Consider the following 17,779-nt stretch of genomic DNA (forward strand, 5'->3'; position numbering starts at 1 on the left):
GTCAACACATTGCTTTGAATCTGGAATCATATGTCAGCCAGACCAGATAAGGATGGCAATTTCCTTCCCTAAATGACGTTAGTGATTCAGATGGGTTTTTCCTGACAATCAACAATACATTCATGGTCATCATTAGATTTTTAATTCTAGATTTGTTGTTTAGTTGAATTCAAATTCCACCACTTGCCATGGCAGGATCAGAAGCCGTGTCTCTGGAACATTATCTAGGTTTACTGATTAACACCAATAATCACTAGGCCATCACCTTCCCATTTCATATTGAATGATTGAGTAGATTAGAGGGACAGAATAGCTTACTCCTGCTGTTGATTCAACACTTGTGTATATATATCTGTATTTTCAATGACTTCTACTGAGTGCTGTTATACTTTAAAAGGTGGGAACATTAGATGACAGTAGATGATTTGAGAAGTATATTATCAAGTTGAGTTATTATCATCTGGAAAGTGTTGCCTTGAAGAGTGTTGGTTGCAATATTAATAGTAGCAGTCAAAAAGAAATTAGTTGAATACTTGAAGGGGAAATATTTGCAAGAGTGTGGGAATAGAGCTCGGGTGCGGCATAAAATTCAAAGCTCTCTCTAAGAGTCAATGCAATCATGATGAGCTCACTTGACATTTTCTGTGCAATGTGATTTGATGACTGATATCTACAAGGGAATGAAGCTACTATGTTAAATTCACTTAGAAAGAATTACAGAAGTGAACCACACCGCATTCAGTTACATCAATGTGGAGCACAGTATCTTCTTCCTTTCACCTCAACTGAGAATGAGATGCATGGGGAACTAGTTGAAGAACTGTTGACCTCCAAGCTGCTGTGTTTAAGGGTAATTTGGAGCCACAAAAAAATACATGGACACTTCAGCAATTTCTAGTTTCATGTACTGTCCCACATTTCTCACTTCCTTTATGCTGCCACTCATAGAACTAACTAGAACACCATAAAATATAGGAGCAGAATTACGCCATTTGGCCCATTGAGTCATAGCTGGTATGTTGCTTAATTCCATCCTACTGTTTTCTCCCTGTAACCCTTGATCCCCCTCCTAATCAATAATCCATCTGTCTTAATGACTTGGCTTCTACAGCCCTCTACAACAATACTGCCACAGATTAGTCACCCTCTGGCTGAAGACATTTCTCCTCATTTCGATTCTAAAGGCTTGGCCCTTCATTCTGAGGCTATACCCTTTGGACCTGGTCTTTCCTATTAGTGGAAACATCTTCTCTAATCCATTCTACCAAGGCCTTTCAGTATTCTGTAAATTTTAATCAGATCCCACGTCATCCTTCTAAACTCACCAAGTAAAGACCCAAGTTCCTCAACCACTCTTCATACAAGTCCTTCCTACCCAAGATCATTCTTGTGAACCTCCTCTGGACTCCCTCCAATTCCAGCACATCCTTACCTAGTTACGGGGCCAAAACTGCTCACAATATTCCAAATGCAGTCTGACCAAAGCTTTGTACCACCTCAGCAATACATCTCTACTCTTTTGTTCTAATCCTCTTGAAATGAATGTTAACACTGCATTTGTCCTCCTAACTGCCTCAAGAGAATCCTGAAACTAGGACTACTAAAATTCTTTGTGCTTCAGATTTCCTAAACATTCCCCTGTTTCGGAATTTAATCCAAGCCTCTGCTCTTCCTACCAATATGCATAGCCCCACACTTTCCCAAATTGTATTCAATCTGCCACTGTTTTGGCCACTCTCCTCGCCTGTCAAAGACCTTCTGAAGCCTCCCTACTTCCTCAGCACTATTTGTCCTTCCAACAATCTTTGGTGTCATCTGCAAATTTATCAACAATGTCCTCAAATCTTTTGTCCAGATTGTTAATGTATAATGTGAATAGTTGTGGTCCCAACACAGACCCCTTCAGAACTCCATTAGTTACTAGCTGCTGTGCTAAAAAAAGACCTCTTTATTCCAAATCTCTGCCTTTTGCCTGTGAGCCAATCCTCTATGCTTGCCAGTACCTTGCTCTTAACACCATCTGCTCTTATCTTATTTAGCAGTTTCCTATGGGGCCACTTGTCAAAGGCCTTCTGGAAATCCAAATTGATCACGTCCACTGGCTCTCTGTTGCTGAACATGGCTATTACTTTCTCAAATAATTCTAACAGATTTGTCAGGCATGACTTCCCCTTGATGAAGCCATGCTGACTCAGCCCTATTTTATGATGCACTTCCAAGTACTCCATAATCTCATTCTTAATAATGTATTCTAAAATCTTACCAATGACTAAGTCAGGCTAACCGGCCTATATTTCCTGTCATTTACCTCCCTCTGTCATTGAATAGAGATGTTACATTAGCCATTTTCCAGACCTCTGGGACCCCCACTCCTGATTCCTGAAAGATTGCCGCAAACACTTCTACAAATGTCCTCGGGTATCACCTTCAGAACTATAGAATATAGTCCATCTGATCCGGATGATCTATCCACCATCAGATCCTTCAGCTTCCCCAGCACCATTTCCTTAGTGATGGACACCACAGTCACCTATGAACCCTGACTCTCGTGAAGTTCTGGTAGGCTGTGGGTGTCTTCCACTGTGAAAACTGATTGAAGTACCTATTCTGTTCCTGCACCATTTCTTTCTTCCCCATTGGTACTTTTCTGGCCTCATTTTCCAATTGTCCAATGTCCATGCTTACCTTTCTCTTGATCTTTAGAAATCTAAAAAAACTTTCAATCTTCTTTAATATTACTGGCTAGCTTACTCTCATATTTCATCTATGCTCTTATTGCTTTACTAGTTATCCTGTGCTGGTTTTTAAAGGCTTGCAAATCCTTTCGCTTTCCACTAATCTTCACCACGTTGTATGCTTTCTCTTTTGCTTTTATGCTGTCCCTGGCTTCCCTTGCCTTATCCTCTCCTTAGTATGTTTCTTCTTCTTTAGGATGACTTTTTTTGCTGTGACTCCTGAATTACTCCAGAAACTCCTCCAATGTTACGCTTCCCTTCCATTCAGGTCTGGCTAACACCTCCCTCATGTCTTTGTCGTTATTTTTACTCAATTGTAATACCATTACATCTGATTCCAGCTTTCCATCTCAAACTGTATGGTGAATTCTCCTATTTTATGGCCACTGCCCCCTAGAGGCTCCTTCACCTTAATCTCCCTAATCAAATTTGCTTCATTGCACATCACTTCCTGAAGTCCTGAAGTCTTTTTCTTGAGATCCACTACCAATCTAATTTTCCTAGTCCACCTGTATATTGAAGTCCCTCATGATTATTATAATAGTGCCTTTCTTACATGTCTTTTATATCTTCTGATTTATTTTCTTCCTCATGTCCTGATAACCTGTACACAACAGCCAAATAAATCCTCTGTGTGTGCAAAATCACAAATTGTGAATTTGCCTATCACACCAAATAATAAATAATAACGAAAATTGACATCTGCAGGCAAAACTCACATTTCCATGATTTTTAACCTATTTTAAACACTTGTGAATTTCATCATTCGCAGGTGTCCTCAGGAATGGAATCCTCACAGATACAGAAAAATGACTGTATATGGAGTTATTTTGAGAAAATTAGTCGATGCTATGCAGTGAAACAATACATGTGCTTGCTGATAAAATACAAAGAATGTCACCAGAACCATTCACCACCATCACCCAACAATAATACTAATAATATAGAGAATATATACCCATAATAAAGGGAATAACAGGAAGAAAATATAATGTTGTAATATCTTCATTATATCAAAACTGTATCATCAATACCTCCATCAATTACAATTTTGACTTTGAATGTAGACAAAAGGCTCAGTTAGATTTTGGCCTATACCCCACTCTCGCCCAACATTCATAGAATTATAAAATCCCTACAGTGTGAAATCACACCATTCACCCCATCGAGTCCACACCAACTCTCCAAACAGCATCTCACACAGACCCACCCCATCCTAACCTTGTAACACTGCATTTCCCATGGCTAATCCATCTAGCCTGCACATCCCTGGATACTATGGGCAATTTAGCATGGCCAATCCACCTAAGCTGCACATCTTTGGACTGTGGGAGGAAACCAGAGCATCGGGAGGAAACCCGCGGAGAGAATATGCAAACTCCAAATAGACAGTCGTCCAAGGGTGGGATCAAACCGGGGCCTGGTGCTATGAGGCAGCAGTGCTAACCACTGTGCCACAGTGCTGTCCAATGCATATTATATACATGCATATAACGTTATAAGCATAAATTATCCAAACACTCCAATTACATTCAAACCTGAAACTTAATTTAAGGTATCCATTATTTTACACAGAAGCCACTTAATCAAATGTGTCGTTCACTCTAGCATTCCTATTATGCTACAAGTAAATATTCTGAACCCAATGAACAGGGAAGCTATAATTCCAAATCAACAATGTTCACCCTGTTTGTAGCCATTCAAGCCACACACCATCCTGTCTTGGAACTGTGCCACTGTTCCTTCACTGTTACAAGGTCAAAATCTTGAAATTCCCTTCCTAACAGGATTGTGATTTGGAGATGCCACCTGATGAAGGAGTGTCGCTCCGAAAGTTAGTGTGCTTCCAATTAAACCTGTTGGACTATAACCTGGTGTTGTGTGATTTTTAACAGGATTGTGGCTGTTTCCACATTCATGGACAACAACAGTTTAAGGCAGTAGCTCAACACCACCTCTTCCAGGACCATTCGTGTTGGGCAATTAATGTTAGCCCAGCCAGCAACTCTCACATTCTGTGAATGAATATTTAAAGCATCTATTCCTTTTCATAAATGTTTAGGCTAAAACTGAATTTATAATGTTGAGGTGCTACTATTCTTTTCAAATATCAATATGTTGAAGGAATAGATAAAAGCCTGTTTTAAGACACGTTATCATTAACATTAATAACATCTAAGCTATAGAATTTTTAAAAAGTATTGCATGCAACGAAATTCTAAGTTCAGTTTTAAGGTGGCAAGTACATCTATAAATTATGAAGATCAGAGATGAAAACACAACCTACTGGAAAAGTGCAAGTTGATTATTATCTGGAAGAAAAAAATAGATTAATGTTTCAGTGATGCATGATTCTTCGCCAGACCTTTTCCAGTATTGTAAGTTAGGTTTGAGGATGTATGTATGAAATTGTGTGCTGATCTAACCAAGTTGCTTATTCCTCATCAGACTGTGGGGTTAAACAAGAAACAAGAAATAAATCAGCAAAAACTAACTTACCATTTAACTGTGCATGTACTTCCCGATTGTATAAAAGAATCAGCCAGGGCAGATAAATCTGCTTCAGCCATGTTGATACTCTCAAGAAGCAGTTTCCAGCCATTGTCATACTAACACTGTTTTATTAAATGAGATTTTTATATACAATCTTCTTCTCCTTTCATTTTCTGTCATCCTTAAATTAATTTTGCTGTTTCAGGAAGATTTGCTTTCAGTTCTGTTTTTGCTGTCCAGCATATGGTGCCTGAGTATAAGATTAGATTAGATTACTTACAGTGTGGAAACAGGCCCTTCGGCCCAACAAGTCCACACCAACCCGCCGAAGCGCAGCCCACCCATACCCCTATATTTACCCCTTACCTAACACTACGGGCAATTTAGCATGGCCAATTCACCTGACCCGCACATCTTTGGACTGTGGGAGGAAACCGGAGCACCCGGAGGAAACTCACGCAGACACGGGGAGAACGTGCAAATTCCACACAGTCAGTCGCCTGAGTCGGGAATTGAACCCGGGTCTCAGGCGCTGTGAGGCAGCAGTGCTAACCACTGTGCCACCGTGCCGCCCACAAACTTAACTTAATCTCTATTTTTAAGCCTAAATGTTGAGAATTTTTTGAAGTGCTGCAGAGAAAAGTGAATCACTATCATGGAAAAACGTTTACCATACTGTTTTCAGTCAAGGAAAGAAATCCTTTCTAAGCCATGTATGTGAAATTTTTAATCTATTCTTCATAAATATAGTGTAATTTTGCTGCAAATAGCGCTTAAAATAAATTCTTCCTTCTCCATTTAAGGATAAAATCATACAAAGAAGAAGAAGCAAGCCATCGTGCCAGTCATATCATTGAAAGAACTGTTTAGTTAGAGCCATGTACCTGTACTTCACTATAGCTCTGTAAATATAGTCTTCATTGGTAAAATAATAAAGAAAAAAAAATTCCATTTTAATAGATTTTAATGTTTACTTTTCCTGGTTAACAGTTTGACTAATGATAAGATTCAATTGAAACAGTTTGTACTGAGCGTCAAAATTAATTTGACCATGTCTCCACCTTAACTGATTTGTGGCTGAGATTTTACTGAAGAGAGTGGACAGATGTTAGTGAGCCAATACCGCCATTTGACAGCCCACTAACCACCAGCTCAGAACATTAGTTCCAGGAATGTGCGTTCATGAAGTAGAGATACCAGTGAAGATTCTTCACTGGAAACTTTATTCAGAACCCGGCAGAATTCGGCAGCACGGTGGCACAGTGGTTAGCACTGCTGCCTCACAGCGCCAGGGACCTGGGTTCAATTCCCGCCTCAGGCGACTGACTGTGTGGAGTTTGCACAATCTCCCCGTGTCTGCGTGGGTTTCCTCCGGGTGCTCCGGTTTCCTCCCACAGTCCAAAGATGTGCGGTTCAGGTGAATTGGCCATGTTAAATTGCCCGTAGTGTTAGGTAAGGGGTATATGTAGGGGTATGGGTGGGTTGCGCTTCGGCGGGTCGGTGTGGACTTGTTGGGCCGAAGGGCCTGTTTCCACACTGTAAGTAATCTAATCTAATCTAAAAAAAACCCAACATTCTCACTCCAAGTGTACTATAGTTGCATGCTCAAATGGAGTTTAAATTTGGAGTTTAAATCCAGATGCTCAGTATTTGTCAAACCAGAATCAGATTGCAAACTTGATGAGCTAAGTGACTGTCATAGGCATGACAGGGCCAGATGTAAGCATGAATGGAAAGAAATTAGATTAGTTACAGTGTGGAAACAGGCCTTTCAGCCCAACAAGTCCACACCAGCCCTCCAAAGAGCAACCCACCCAGACCCATTCCCCTATATTTGCACCTTCACCTAACACTACGGGCAATTTAGCATGGCCAATTCACCTAACCTGCACTTCTTTAGACTGTGGGAGGAAACTGGAGCACCCGGAGGAAACCCACACAGACATGGGGAGAATGTGCAAACTCCACACAGACAGTTGCCCGAGGCAGGATTTGAACCCTGGCGCTGTGAGGCAGCAGTGCTGACCATTGTGCCACCATGCCACCCTGTAACAAGATGTTTCCCACCTCTCTGTACTTAGGATGCCCAAACCATAATCCAAGCAGGGTGGCACCATGGCTCAGTGGTTAGCACTGCTGCCTCACAGTGCCAGGGTCCCAGGTGCAATTCCAGCCTTGGGTGACTGTCTGTGTGGAGTTTGCATATTCTCTGTGCGGGTTTGCTCGGGGTGCTCCAGTTTACTCGCACAGTTCAACAATGTGCAGGTCAGATGAGTTGACCGTGCTAAATTGCACATAGTGTTAGGTGCATTAGTCAGAGGGAAATGGGTTTGGGTGGGTTACTCTTTGGAGGGTTGGTGTGGGCCAAAGGGCCTGTTTCCACACTGTAGGTAATCTAATCATTTAATTCTATGATCTGCCTAACCCCATTCACTGCTTTTTGGATTTCACAGTTCACAGCAGTGAACAATTCAAAGGAGAGATGCCAAAGGCAATTCTGGAATTTGAAATGCAGGGATGGAAAGATATTATCATGTACTCTCCTCACACCACTTCCAGCAGCTGCAATGTGATTTAGCTTCAAATGCCTCTTGTATTGAAGATGCCCAGATTAGACTGAAGAATGTTAAACTCATCAAAGGTTGGAAAGCAAAGATTCACAGTAGAGGGATTTTATAGAGAATCCCATTACTTCTGTTTGAATGAAAACCTCACATTTGTTTAGTGATCCTAAACTCCCCTGATTTTGCAAATATTAAATTAAAATTCAAAGAGTAATGGAAGCATATTAAGCATATTTCTGGTTCCAAGGAAAAGATCATGAGAAGTGTTAGATATTAGAATTTGGGCTTTAAAAACTTTTACTTAATGTGATTTGGAGCACAGTTATCATGTGGTAGTTGTTTGTTCTGAAAACTTAGTAACCCTCAATGTCAAATGTTTCAAAATGTATCATCATGATATCATAACCAAAATGACTTTGTTAGTTCTCATTCCTCTTCTCCTTCAGAGAAATAAAGGAAAGTTTTCACAAATTGTCCATTAAAATGCAAAGCATCTGATTATTTTACTTTATTTTAATTTATTTTAAGTGGTTCAAGATTTAAAGAAAACTTAAGGTAACGTTAAGAATGGAATGAGGAACATATGTCATAAACAAGTTATATAAGAAAGGAGAATTGAGGCATCATTCAGTATAATAATGAGACAGTGTTATTCTGGAATCTAATATAGCTAGTCTCTGCTACAACATTATGGATTATCTCCTTATGGGAAATGACAGAGACATTGGCTAGTCTGTGATGCCCTTCATGGTTGAACAACATGCAATGCTCACTGACCACACTCATAAATTTATAACAATCATTTGGGTGAAGAGTTGGTGGGCTGCCAGTACCATAGTTTTGTTACAATGAAGCTTCAAAACAGAAGGCAAGGAGGAAGAGAAAATGTAAGTAAACTCAGATATACAGACTAAACATGAAGGTGAAGTGGCACAAATTAATTTTGTGAATTTATAGGTGATTAAAAAGTCTCCTCAAGTTGCTATGGGTGTGAATGGCTTTTGAATTGCTTAGTTAAGATCATTTATCCAGTGGTCTCACTGTCATCTTTAAGACTGGTTGGTTGTATAGAGCACAGTATTCTGTAGTCATTATGCAAAAGGAACCATGAGCCTATTCTGCTGTGCAGCAAAATAAAACTGGAATGGCTAATTTAATCTAATACGTTTCATATCAAGTCTGATCTTTGGAGGCTTATTTATTCATTAATGGAGATTTAATTGAAGTCACACTGCTATGTTGAGTATAGGATTTGTAGAATAGGCAGATTCAGAGGTAATTAACATGTGCCTCTCTTTCAACGTGATTTCCAATCAATAAAAGAGAACAAATTTGTTTTAAAATGATGCACTGTACCTATGGAATCAAAATAACATGGATTTCTGCAGCATCTCTTATAGCTTGCAGATTATTGAAATCCTTTCATTACACATAATTTTAAGTTTAGCCATTGTTGCAAGGCATTCAGTATTCATTTTGCTCAGACTCACAAACAGCAGTGAGGTAAATGAACATGTAGTCAGTTCCTCTTCTCTTTTTACTCATATTTGTCACGGAATAAACATTGGCCAGGGCACTGGGTGAAATATCCTGTCCATTTTGAATAATATCATGCAATGCTTGAGATGTCTTTGAGAGGGTAGTTGGGACTTTGTATTTAATGCTTCATCAAAAAGTTGGAGGTTTGTTCAATATCTAAATGAGGTTTGCATTCTGGATTTTATACTTCGTTGGATATTTGTAGGAAATTTGTAAAGTGCTTGTGTTTTCATTCTTTACTTTTATTTTTTCTAAATTGTTTGATGATAAATAACTCTCTGCGCTCCTTGATTTAGATCAGAGATTTAATCAATGTGATGGGGATGAGAGACGGGGGTAAGCCATTTCGTTATTTAAATGGTTGCAACCAAGAACAGAAAATATCATTTGAAATTATAACGTATGAAACTGATGAACCATTCAAATTTTGTAGATGATCCACAAAAAACAGGTCAAATCTATTGCAACCAATAATTGTCCCAGTGGACTTTTATCAATCAATGTTAAAGTGATGGAAGGTGTCATCATCAATGTTATGGAGAGGCACCTACTCATCAACATCTCTCTCTGAAACCAGTGACCTCTATCACTTGGAAGGAAAGTGCACCTTGCACATCCTGAAGCCTATCAACTAGCCTGTTAGTTACCCTGCAGTAATAAATAGAAGCAGAGTTTGTATAACTTAGAAGATAGCTGGTTAGGGTAAGCTTTCGTAAAATTGGTCCCTTTTTTCAAGGGCAATGGAGTAGGTTCTGGATACACAGCATACCTTATAATGACACTTTTTTTGCATTTCAGAGTTAATGGGATGAATGATGTAGGCACCTGCCTCCCTATCCCCTACCCTTGCCGTAGATGCCAATAGTTTGGGAACACCAGCTTTTCCACAGCCATTTAATAGCTGACTGCATTTGAATAATCTGGCCACAATATTTAACCCTTCTACATCACAGCTCACAGTAACTGGTCATTTGGAGGCCAATGGCTATCCATCCACGAGAGACAGATGCATGCGACATTAAATGAGGATTTCAAATGTGGCAAAGTTCTGACCCCAATTAGTGGGTGAAGGGTGCAGAGACTTGAATTCAAGTCTCCATGAGTAGAGCAACCCAGAGCAGTAAGGCTCTGGGGGAGGGTGTGGATCTCTGATAAACACAAAGGACCCTTTAACAAGGACAGCCTGCCCCCAGCCTATACTAGGCAAACTGCCTTGCTAGCTGCTTGGTGTGACCTCTCCTACAACCAGTTTAGTTGCAGTGGGGCGAGGATAAGGTGCTTCACCAGGCATTAACCGGCCACATGAGGACCTCAAATGTTCACTGTCAGATAGGCCACAGATGCTAGTCCTGCAGCTGTTAGAACTGCATTGGATGCAGGGATAGACTGCTTATAAGTAGGCAAATCACCCACTGGTTTTAATAAGTCCAGCAGTGGAGAAACATTAGACTCAGCCTGATATCACTGGGCTTGTGACCAAAGTTGTCCCTTCAGCAATCACTCCTTTCTGCCCTCCTGCTCATTGTTTTTGCTTTCTCCATTGTCCATACATCCTGATACCTTCTGTATCATACAATGGCCGTCCACATTCCCCTGAAAATGCACAATATCCCTGACACATAATATATGTAAGCATCAGATTGTATTTATTTACTTCAAGGGCCCAAAGGTTAGTCATAAAGGTGCAGAAGGAAGTTCTTCGGCCCATCAATTCCATGCCGACTCTCTGTAGAGCAAGCCAATCAGCCCCATTCTACTCAGTTTATCCCATGTCGCTCAACAAATCTGTCAGGAGCCCATCCAATTTCCTTTAGAAATCAAGATTGTAAACTATTAGCCGGTATTGTTTGAATTTTGGATCTAATTTTAATATTAACTTATAGCTTGTCACTATCAACAATTTAAATTTAAATTTCAGCTTTGCATAACGTATTCCTAATTTGAATTTGGTTGGCAGAAGCTCACGAATTTGAGTAACTACGAAATTTCATTTTGACTGCAATTATTAAAACAATATCGATTTGCAACAAATAGTGAACAATAAAAGGAAATGAAACTATTGTCAACGCAGCTCCAAGGAGAAATGATGCCCTAGTATATCACAACTAGACTTTTAATCCAGATAATATCCTGGGGAACCAGGTTCAAATGTTACCATGGAGTTTGAATTCAATAATAATCTGGGATTAAGAGTCTAATGATGACTATGGAAATGTTGCTGATTGGAAAAGCTCATCTGGTTCACTGATGTCTTTTAGAGAAGGAAATCTGCCTTCCATACTTGTTCTGGCCTACATATGATTCCAGACCCAAAACAATTTGGTTGATTCTAAACTGGGCAATAAATACTGGCCTGGCCAGCAATGTCCAAGTCCTGCAAATGAATAAAAAAAAGCAAGGACCCATCTCTACCTATGCCATTGAACTGCGTCTGAACTGCTGAATATTTCCAACTTTTCTTTTACCAATTCTAATTGCGTAATTGCTGAGAACTAACTTTTTCTGACCTATATTACTCAATGCGAGGAGGATTCTTTCATTTTATGTGCTTAAATGATAACTACAGAAAGAGTTTGCAAAAAAACTATTGCATGGTCTTGTAATTGTTTCTTAAGCAACTTGCTAACATCTTGCATTTCTCATCCGATGACTTCATCAGCTTGATGTCACAAAGCTATCGATGTCAGATTGGCACAGGGAAGGAAACAGAAATTTGACCCACTCAGGAGACTTAGCAAGAGGATATGTTCATCTACATCAAATATGGAGGTGAGCTGATGTTTCTTTGTGCATATCTGTGGAAATAAAAGGTATTATTTACATTTCAAATGAGAAGCACACAATTTAACAAATAAAACAAGTACTGGAAAAATCTTAGCACATTAATAAATGTTTGGACAAATGTTCTGAAACCCAGGATAAATCAAGAGATCCACTAGACCACCCTCATATGACTGTTTTTGAAAGGGGAATACAAAACAATGGTAATTATTGTTTATTGAAATGACTGAATTTTTGCTTGCAGTTGATTACTGCTGCTAACATGTGAAATAAGATGTGCTTCTGTATAAATTAAGCTTTGTAAATTATCCTTAACGTGGAAAGTTCAGAAGAGTCTACTTGAAGATGATCGTGCATGAGGTTCTGTTTCTTTCCAGAACTTGGAATTAACATGAAAAGGGGCACAATCCATGCTCCAAAGAAAGTGGAAGGTTGAGGGGATTGGGATTGAGAGAGATATTTGTAACAGGAATGACTTCAGTCAGGTTTGACATTCCCGTGATATGCAAACAAGTGCTAGCACAGCTTCCAAGATGGCATTCCTGTCACTGACAAGATCAGCCAGCAGCAAAGTGGGAATGGCACAGCAACTTAAAGTGGGCACAGAGATCGGGAGCCCGCTCTCTAGTGGGCAGCACGATGGCACAGTGGTTAGCACTGCAGCCTCACAGCACCAGATACCCGGGTTCAATTCCTGTCTCAGGCAACTGTCTGTGTGGAGTTTGTACATTCTCCCCATGTCTGTGCGGGTTTCCTCCGGGTGTTCTGGTTTCCTCCCACAGTCCAAAGATGTGCAGGTCAGGTGAATTGGCCATGCTAAATTGCCTGTAGTGTTAGGTGAAGTGGTAAATATAGGGGAATGGGTCTGGGTGGGTTGCTCTTTGGAGGGCTGGTGTGGACGTGTTGGGCCGAAGGGCCTGTTTCCACACTGTAAGTAATCTAATATCTAATCAAACAGAATTGACCTAGCATTTCTTGGACCTGTGCAAACAAGAAACTCAGTTATTTTGTATGGGGTTGGAAGATTTACATTGTTGTAAGTAAGCTCTGCAGGAACAGTAATTAAATTCTCTAGAGACAGTTTTAGCTCTCGGTGGGAAGTACGGTCTATGTTGGGCATGGGCACATCGCTGCAGCGAGAGCCATGTCTGTGCCAGAACAAAAATTGAGTGGACTCCAACCACAACCTAAACTGGTAGTAAACTAGGTCCAGGGAAATCCATTAGTGATTTGAAGGTAGTGGAAGACCAGAACAACAGCATTACACTAAAAGGCCTAGCACAGCATTGCGCCTGGGCCATGTAAAGCTTCACAGATGAACAATTTAGTGTCCTGTGCATGGACATAGGAATTAGGAGCAAAAATAGGCCATTCAACCTTCAAGCCAGCTCTATCATTTATTAAAGTCATGGCTGATCAGATTGTGTGCCGAACTCCACATTCCCGACTACCTTGATAATCCATGATCCCTTGCCTGACAAGAAACTATCTATCTCCATCTTAAAAGTATTCAATGACCATTGCCATCTGAGGCAGGGAGCTCCAAAGTCATACATTTCATTCCTGTCCTAAAAGGATGACATCTAATTTTTAAACAATGTTCTCTAGTTCTGGATTCACCCGCAAGGGGAAACATTTATTCCATGTCCACCTTGCCAAGACCATTCAGGATGTTATGACCTTCAACCAAATTAGCCTTCACCCTTCTAAACCGCCCAACCTGCTCAATCCTTCCTCATAAGGCAACATGCTTATTCCGAGTCTCAGTTCAGCAATTGTCCTCTGAAACTGCCATGTCCATGTCTTTGTAGATGCCAAACATTACTGAGCAGAGCTTCTGAAGTGCATGCTTGAACCACCAGGCTCTCAAGCTATACCTCTTCATGACAGAGAACTTTGAGCTTTGTATAAATGACAATGAGATTCCTAATTCTTGAAGATATTTACTCTTGCTTTGTGCAGTAATGACATCCAGTTCATGGGAATTAAGTTTAAAAACAGCTGGAGTTACAATTGAGCTGACATACAGTGCTAAAAGTACAACACAGCCTTAACAAAAGAATGTCACAGCCTTTGCCAAAGCTGCTAATCTAATAGCATTGTACTACATGTCTTGAGATGGTTTAACGTGAACGACTGTTACAATAAAACAAGAAACACAATACAAGTGGGCCATTATTGGATTCTTTGCCTGAATGACTGGGACATTTCAGAAAGTTAAGCTTGCTACTATAATTACAGTATAGAGAGCTATCTGTGGCATTCAAACCCCACTGCCAGTTAGCAGTTAACTAACATAATCACTTCTAGAAAGATGAACGAACTTCTGGAGGAGAGAAATTGGTGGATTTTAAAAGGGGAATTTTGATTTCACTTGGAGAACTCTTTCATAACAATGTGAAGATTTCAAACAAAAGGCTTTGGAAGAATTCACCAGCAGCATCCTCAATCGGGATGAGACATTCAGTGTTGAACTGTTTGGTGTCGGTGAGTATTTGGCTGCACATTACACAACGAGTGAGAGAGACGTTCTAACGGATGACAAGACCACTTTGTGAGATGTTACAAATGATATACCACAAAGATCAATCCTTGGTGATCAACCTTTTACAATTTATATAAATGGACCTGAATGGAGGGCCCAAAATCATGCTTTCTAAATTTGCTAATGACAAAGATAGATAGGAATGGAAACTGTGAAGAGAAAGGAAGGAAGTTACAAAAATATATATATAAATCAACTAAGTGAGTGGACAAAGATCATCAAATGAGAACAATGTGTGAAAACATAAATTTGTCCATTTAGGCATTAAGAATAAAAAAGGATATTGTCTAAGTGATGAAAGATTGCAGTTCTCTGAAGTGCAGAAAAATTTAGATGCCCTTATGAATGAATCGTAAAAGATTATTATGCAGGTATAACGAAATTAGGAAAGCTAATAGAATTTTGCTATTTATGACAACAGGAATTGAACAAAAAAGCAGGGAGATTATGTTTCAGTTTTGCAGGGCACTAGTGAGACCATATCCGGAATATTGTGTACCATATTGGTCACTTTATAAAGGAAGGATGTAAATGTGTTGGAGCCAATTCAGAGAAGGTTTGTTAACTAATAGCTGAAAGGGAGCCAGTGTCCTTTTAGGAAAGTTTGGGCAGGTTAGGCTTGTATCCACTGGAGTTTAGAAAAGAAAGAGGTGACTTGATTAACACATACAGTATAAGGTCCCAAGGAACAAAATCAAAAATAGCTAGAAAAACTCAGCAGGTCTGGCAACATCTGTGGAGAGAAAACAGAGTTAATGTTTCAGGCCCAGTGACCCTTCTTCCCAACTGAGAAACAGGATGAATCTGGAAAGATGTTTTTGCTTTTGGGAAAATCTAGAACTAGGGCTTTCTGTTTAAAAACAGTGATGGGTAGTTACCTATTTAGGCCAGAATGAAATGAATTTATTTTTCTCACAGAGAGTTGTGAGTCTATGGACATCTTTTCCCCAAAAGGCAGAAGAAACAGAGTCCTTGAATATTTTTAAGGCAGAAGTAGATGGATGATTGATAATTAAAGGGAGTGAAAGATTATCAGATGTCGTTTGGAATTTGGACCAATCAGATCAGACATGCTCTTCTCATAGAGCAGAGTAGGATGGAAGGACAGAGTGGCTTACTTATACTCCTAGTTCATATGCTAGCAGGAACTTTGAGGGGCTTAGAGGAGGAAAGGAGTCTCTGAGTATATTGGAGAGAAGGAGCTCTGTTAATAAGGGGTGGGGAAGAATGATCAGGTAGTAGTAAAGGAACAGGCAATGCTAGTGGTCTCCAACAGACAATAAGACAGTTCAATACACAGCTGCACCAAATGAGGATGTGCCATATGCTAAGCAATACAACTGGCCAAGGAAGCAGGCAAGATAGGAAAGAGAAGCCAAGCTGTGATATTATGGATTGGATTCTTGCTTAAGGTTTTACGGATCAAATTGTTTATAAAATACCCATAAAACTAATGGGGGGTTGCATCCTGCTTCTTTTCCGAAATGGAATTTTCTACATTGAGTTAACAGAGGAGGTGGTAGCGTGGTGGTAATGTCAAAAGACCAGTAATTCAAAGCCCAGCGTTAATATTCTGGGCAAAAAAGAGAAAGTGCTGGAAAAACTCAGCAGCTTTGGAAAGAGAAAAACAAAGTAAATGTTTCTGGTCCAGTGGTACATGGGTTTGAATCCCAATATGGCAGTTTGTGATATTTGAATTTTCTAAAGATCTGGAATAAAAAGCCTATTGGTGATCATGAAATCTCTGAGATAGTCATATAAAAAACTGCTTTCACTAATGTCCTTCAGGGAAGGAAATCCGCCATCCTCATCTGGCCTGACTCACAGCAATGTTGTTGACTCTGAACCACCCTCTGAAATTGGGCATGGCAATAAATGCTAGTCTAATCAGTGATACTCACATTTGTGATCAAATAAAAAAGCAGACAGGACTTCAGGTATATATCTCATCTAAAGGTGCCATTTCCACACACCACTGCAGTGGTGTATCAGCTCAGCTCGGGGCTGAATCCACAACTTTCCGATTCACAGGTGAGAGTGACCAACTGTATGCAGCCAACTCATAGACTCATAGAGGTGTTCCAGGTAGAAATGGACCAAAGGTCTATCATGCGTAATGTAGGTGATTTCGGGAAGATTATTAAGGAAAAGGTCTCAAGTGCAGCATTTTCTAAATACAACCTGTGCCATGTGTTAGTTGGAATGCAGTTGAACAGACCAATGCCTGTAATATGAAATCTGGAAGTCACCTCCCATGTTCTCATTGTGCAAGTTGTCCATCTGCTTATGTGATCATTATATATTCAGAATCCTCGGCCTCCACTGCTCTGACCTGCTGCCACTCTCCCCACTCCCTTTTTTAATTCCCTTCACCTCCTCCCTTCTCCTTCCTGCTTTCCTCCCATCCTTTTGTCATTGCTGCCTCTGTCCATTTTAACGTAGGAGTCCATCTGGTCACAGGCACTGATATTGCATCTGCTCATATGCAGCAAGAGCTCCCCGTGTGCTGCTGCACAAGTAAACTGTGCCAAGTGGAAAGGCTGGTCTTTACAGAACTGATGGGCGATACCCAACAAAAAGTTGGTGGATGTGATTAGAAAACAGGCAGGACAGATACTATCAGGGAATGGTTAAACTAAATGATGGAATGTTTACAGAATATGTGAGACAACACTTACAAATGATAAGTTGTACACACGCAAGTACAAATGAACACTTTAATTCTAATGGTAAGAGAAAGCAAACCCAAAAAATGCTAACTTAAATGGGAAAGCCCAAAACAACAGAGGGCAAGAGTTAAAAAGTGACTGCTCAGAAGCTAAGTATGGAAAATGATGAGACAACAGTCATTGTTGGCTAGAAAATGCTAGGAATGAAATTGGGAAAGTGCTTAAGTAAAGGAAACTGTACTGTGATGGGAGAAATAGCTGGCTATGTAATTATTGTATGCAAAATGAGAATGATGGTAATGTGTTACGTAGAGAGAGGTGAATGTGTCTGGATGGAGCAGTGAAGTGTTTTTAAACATGCTCTTTTTAGTGTGGATTGAAAGATATAGTGATGCGGAAGGAATTGTTGAGAGTCATGAGACAGTGGGTGAGTGGACTATTGAGAGCTGCTGT

The 17,779-nt window shown here is 40.0% G+C and overlaps 1 protein-coding gene across 4 annotated transcripts in view; it reads right to left on the minus strand.

The window, feature by feature from the left end:
• The window catches only part of LOC132820130 (cytokine receptor common subunit gamma-like), a 59,954-nt gene extending 54,588 nt beyond the window's left edge, over positions 1 to 5,366 (minus strand). For 3 of the 4 annotated variants that reach the window (XM_060832066.1, XM_060832067.1, XM_060832068.1), the window contains exon 1: positions 5,235 to 5,366. In XM_060832066.1, coding sequence (XP_060688049.1) covers positions 5,235 to 5,343 — 109 coding nt within the window. In that variant the 5' untranslated portion in view covers positions 5,344 to 5,366. The remainder of the gene's footprint in view (positions 1 to 5,234) is intronic. The other variant, XM_060832069.1, reaches the window with a different exon arrangement.
• Positions 5,367 to 17,779: the final 12,413 nt, after the last annotated feature.

This window comes from Hemiscyllium ocellatum, chromosome 11 (assembly GCF_020745735.1).
Source record: "Hemiscyllium ocellatum isolate sHemOce1 chromosome 11, sHemOce1.pat.X.cur, whole genome shotgun sequence".
In the NCBI taxonomy this organism is placed as follows: domain Eukaryota; kingdom Metazoa; phylum Chordata; class Chondrichthyes; order Orectolobiformes; family Hemiscylliidae; genus Hemiscyllium; species Hemiscyllium ocellatum.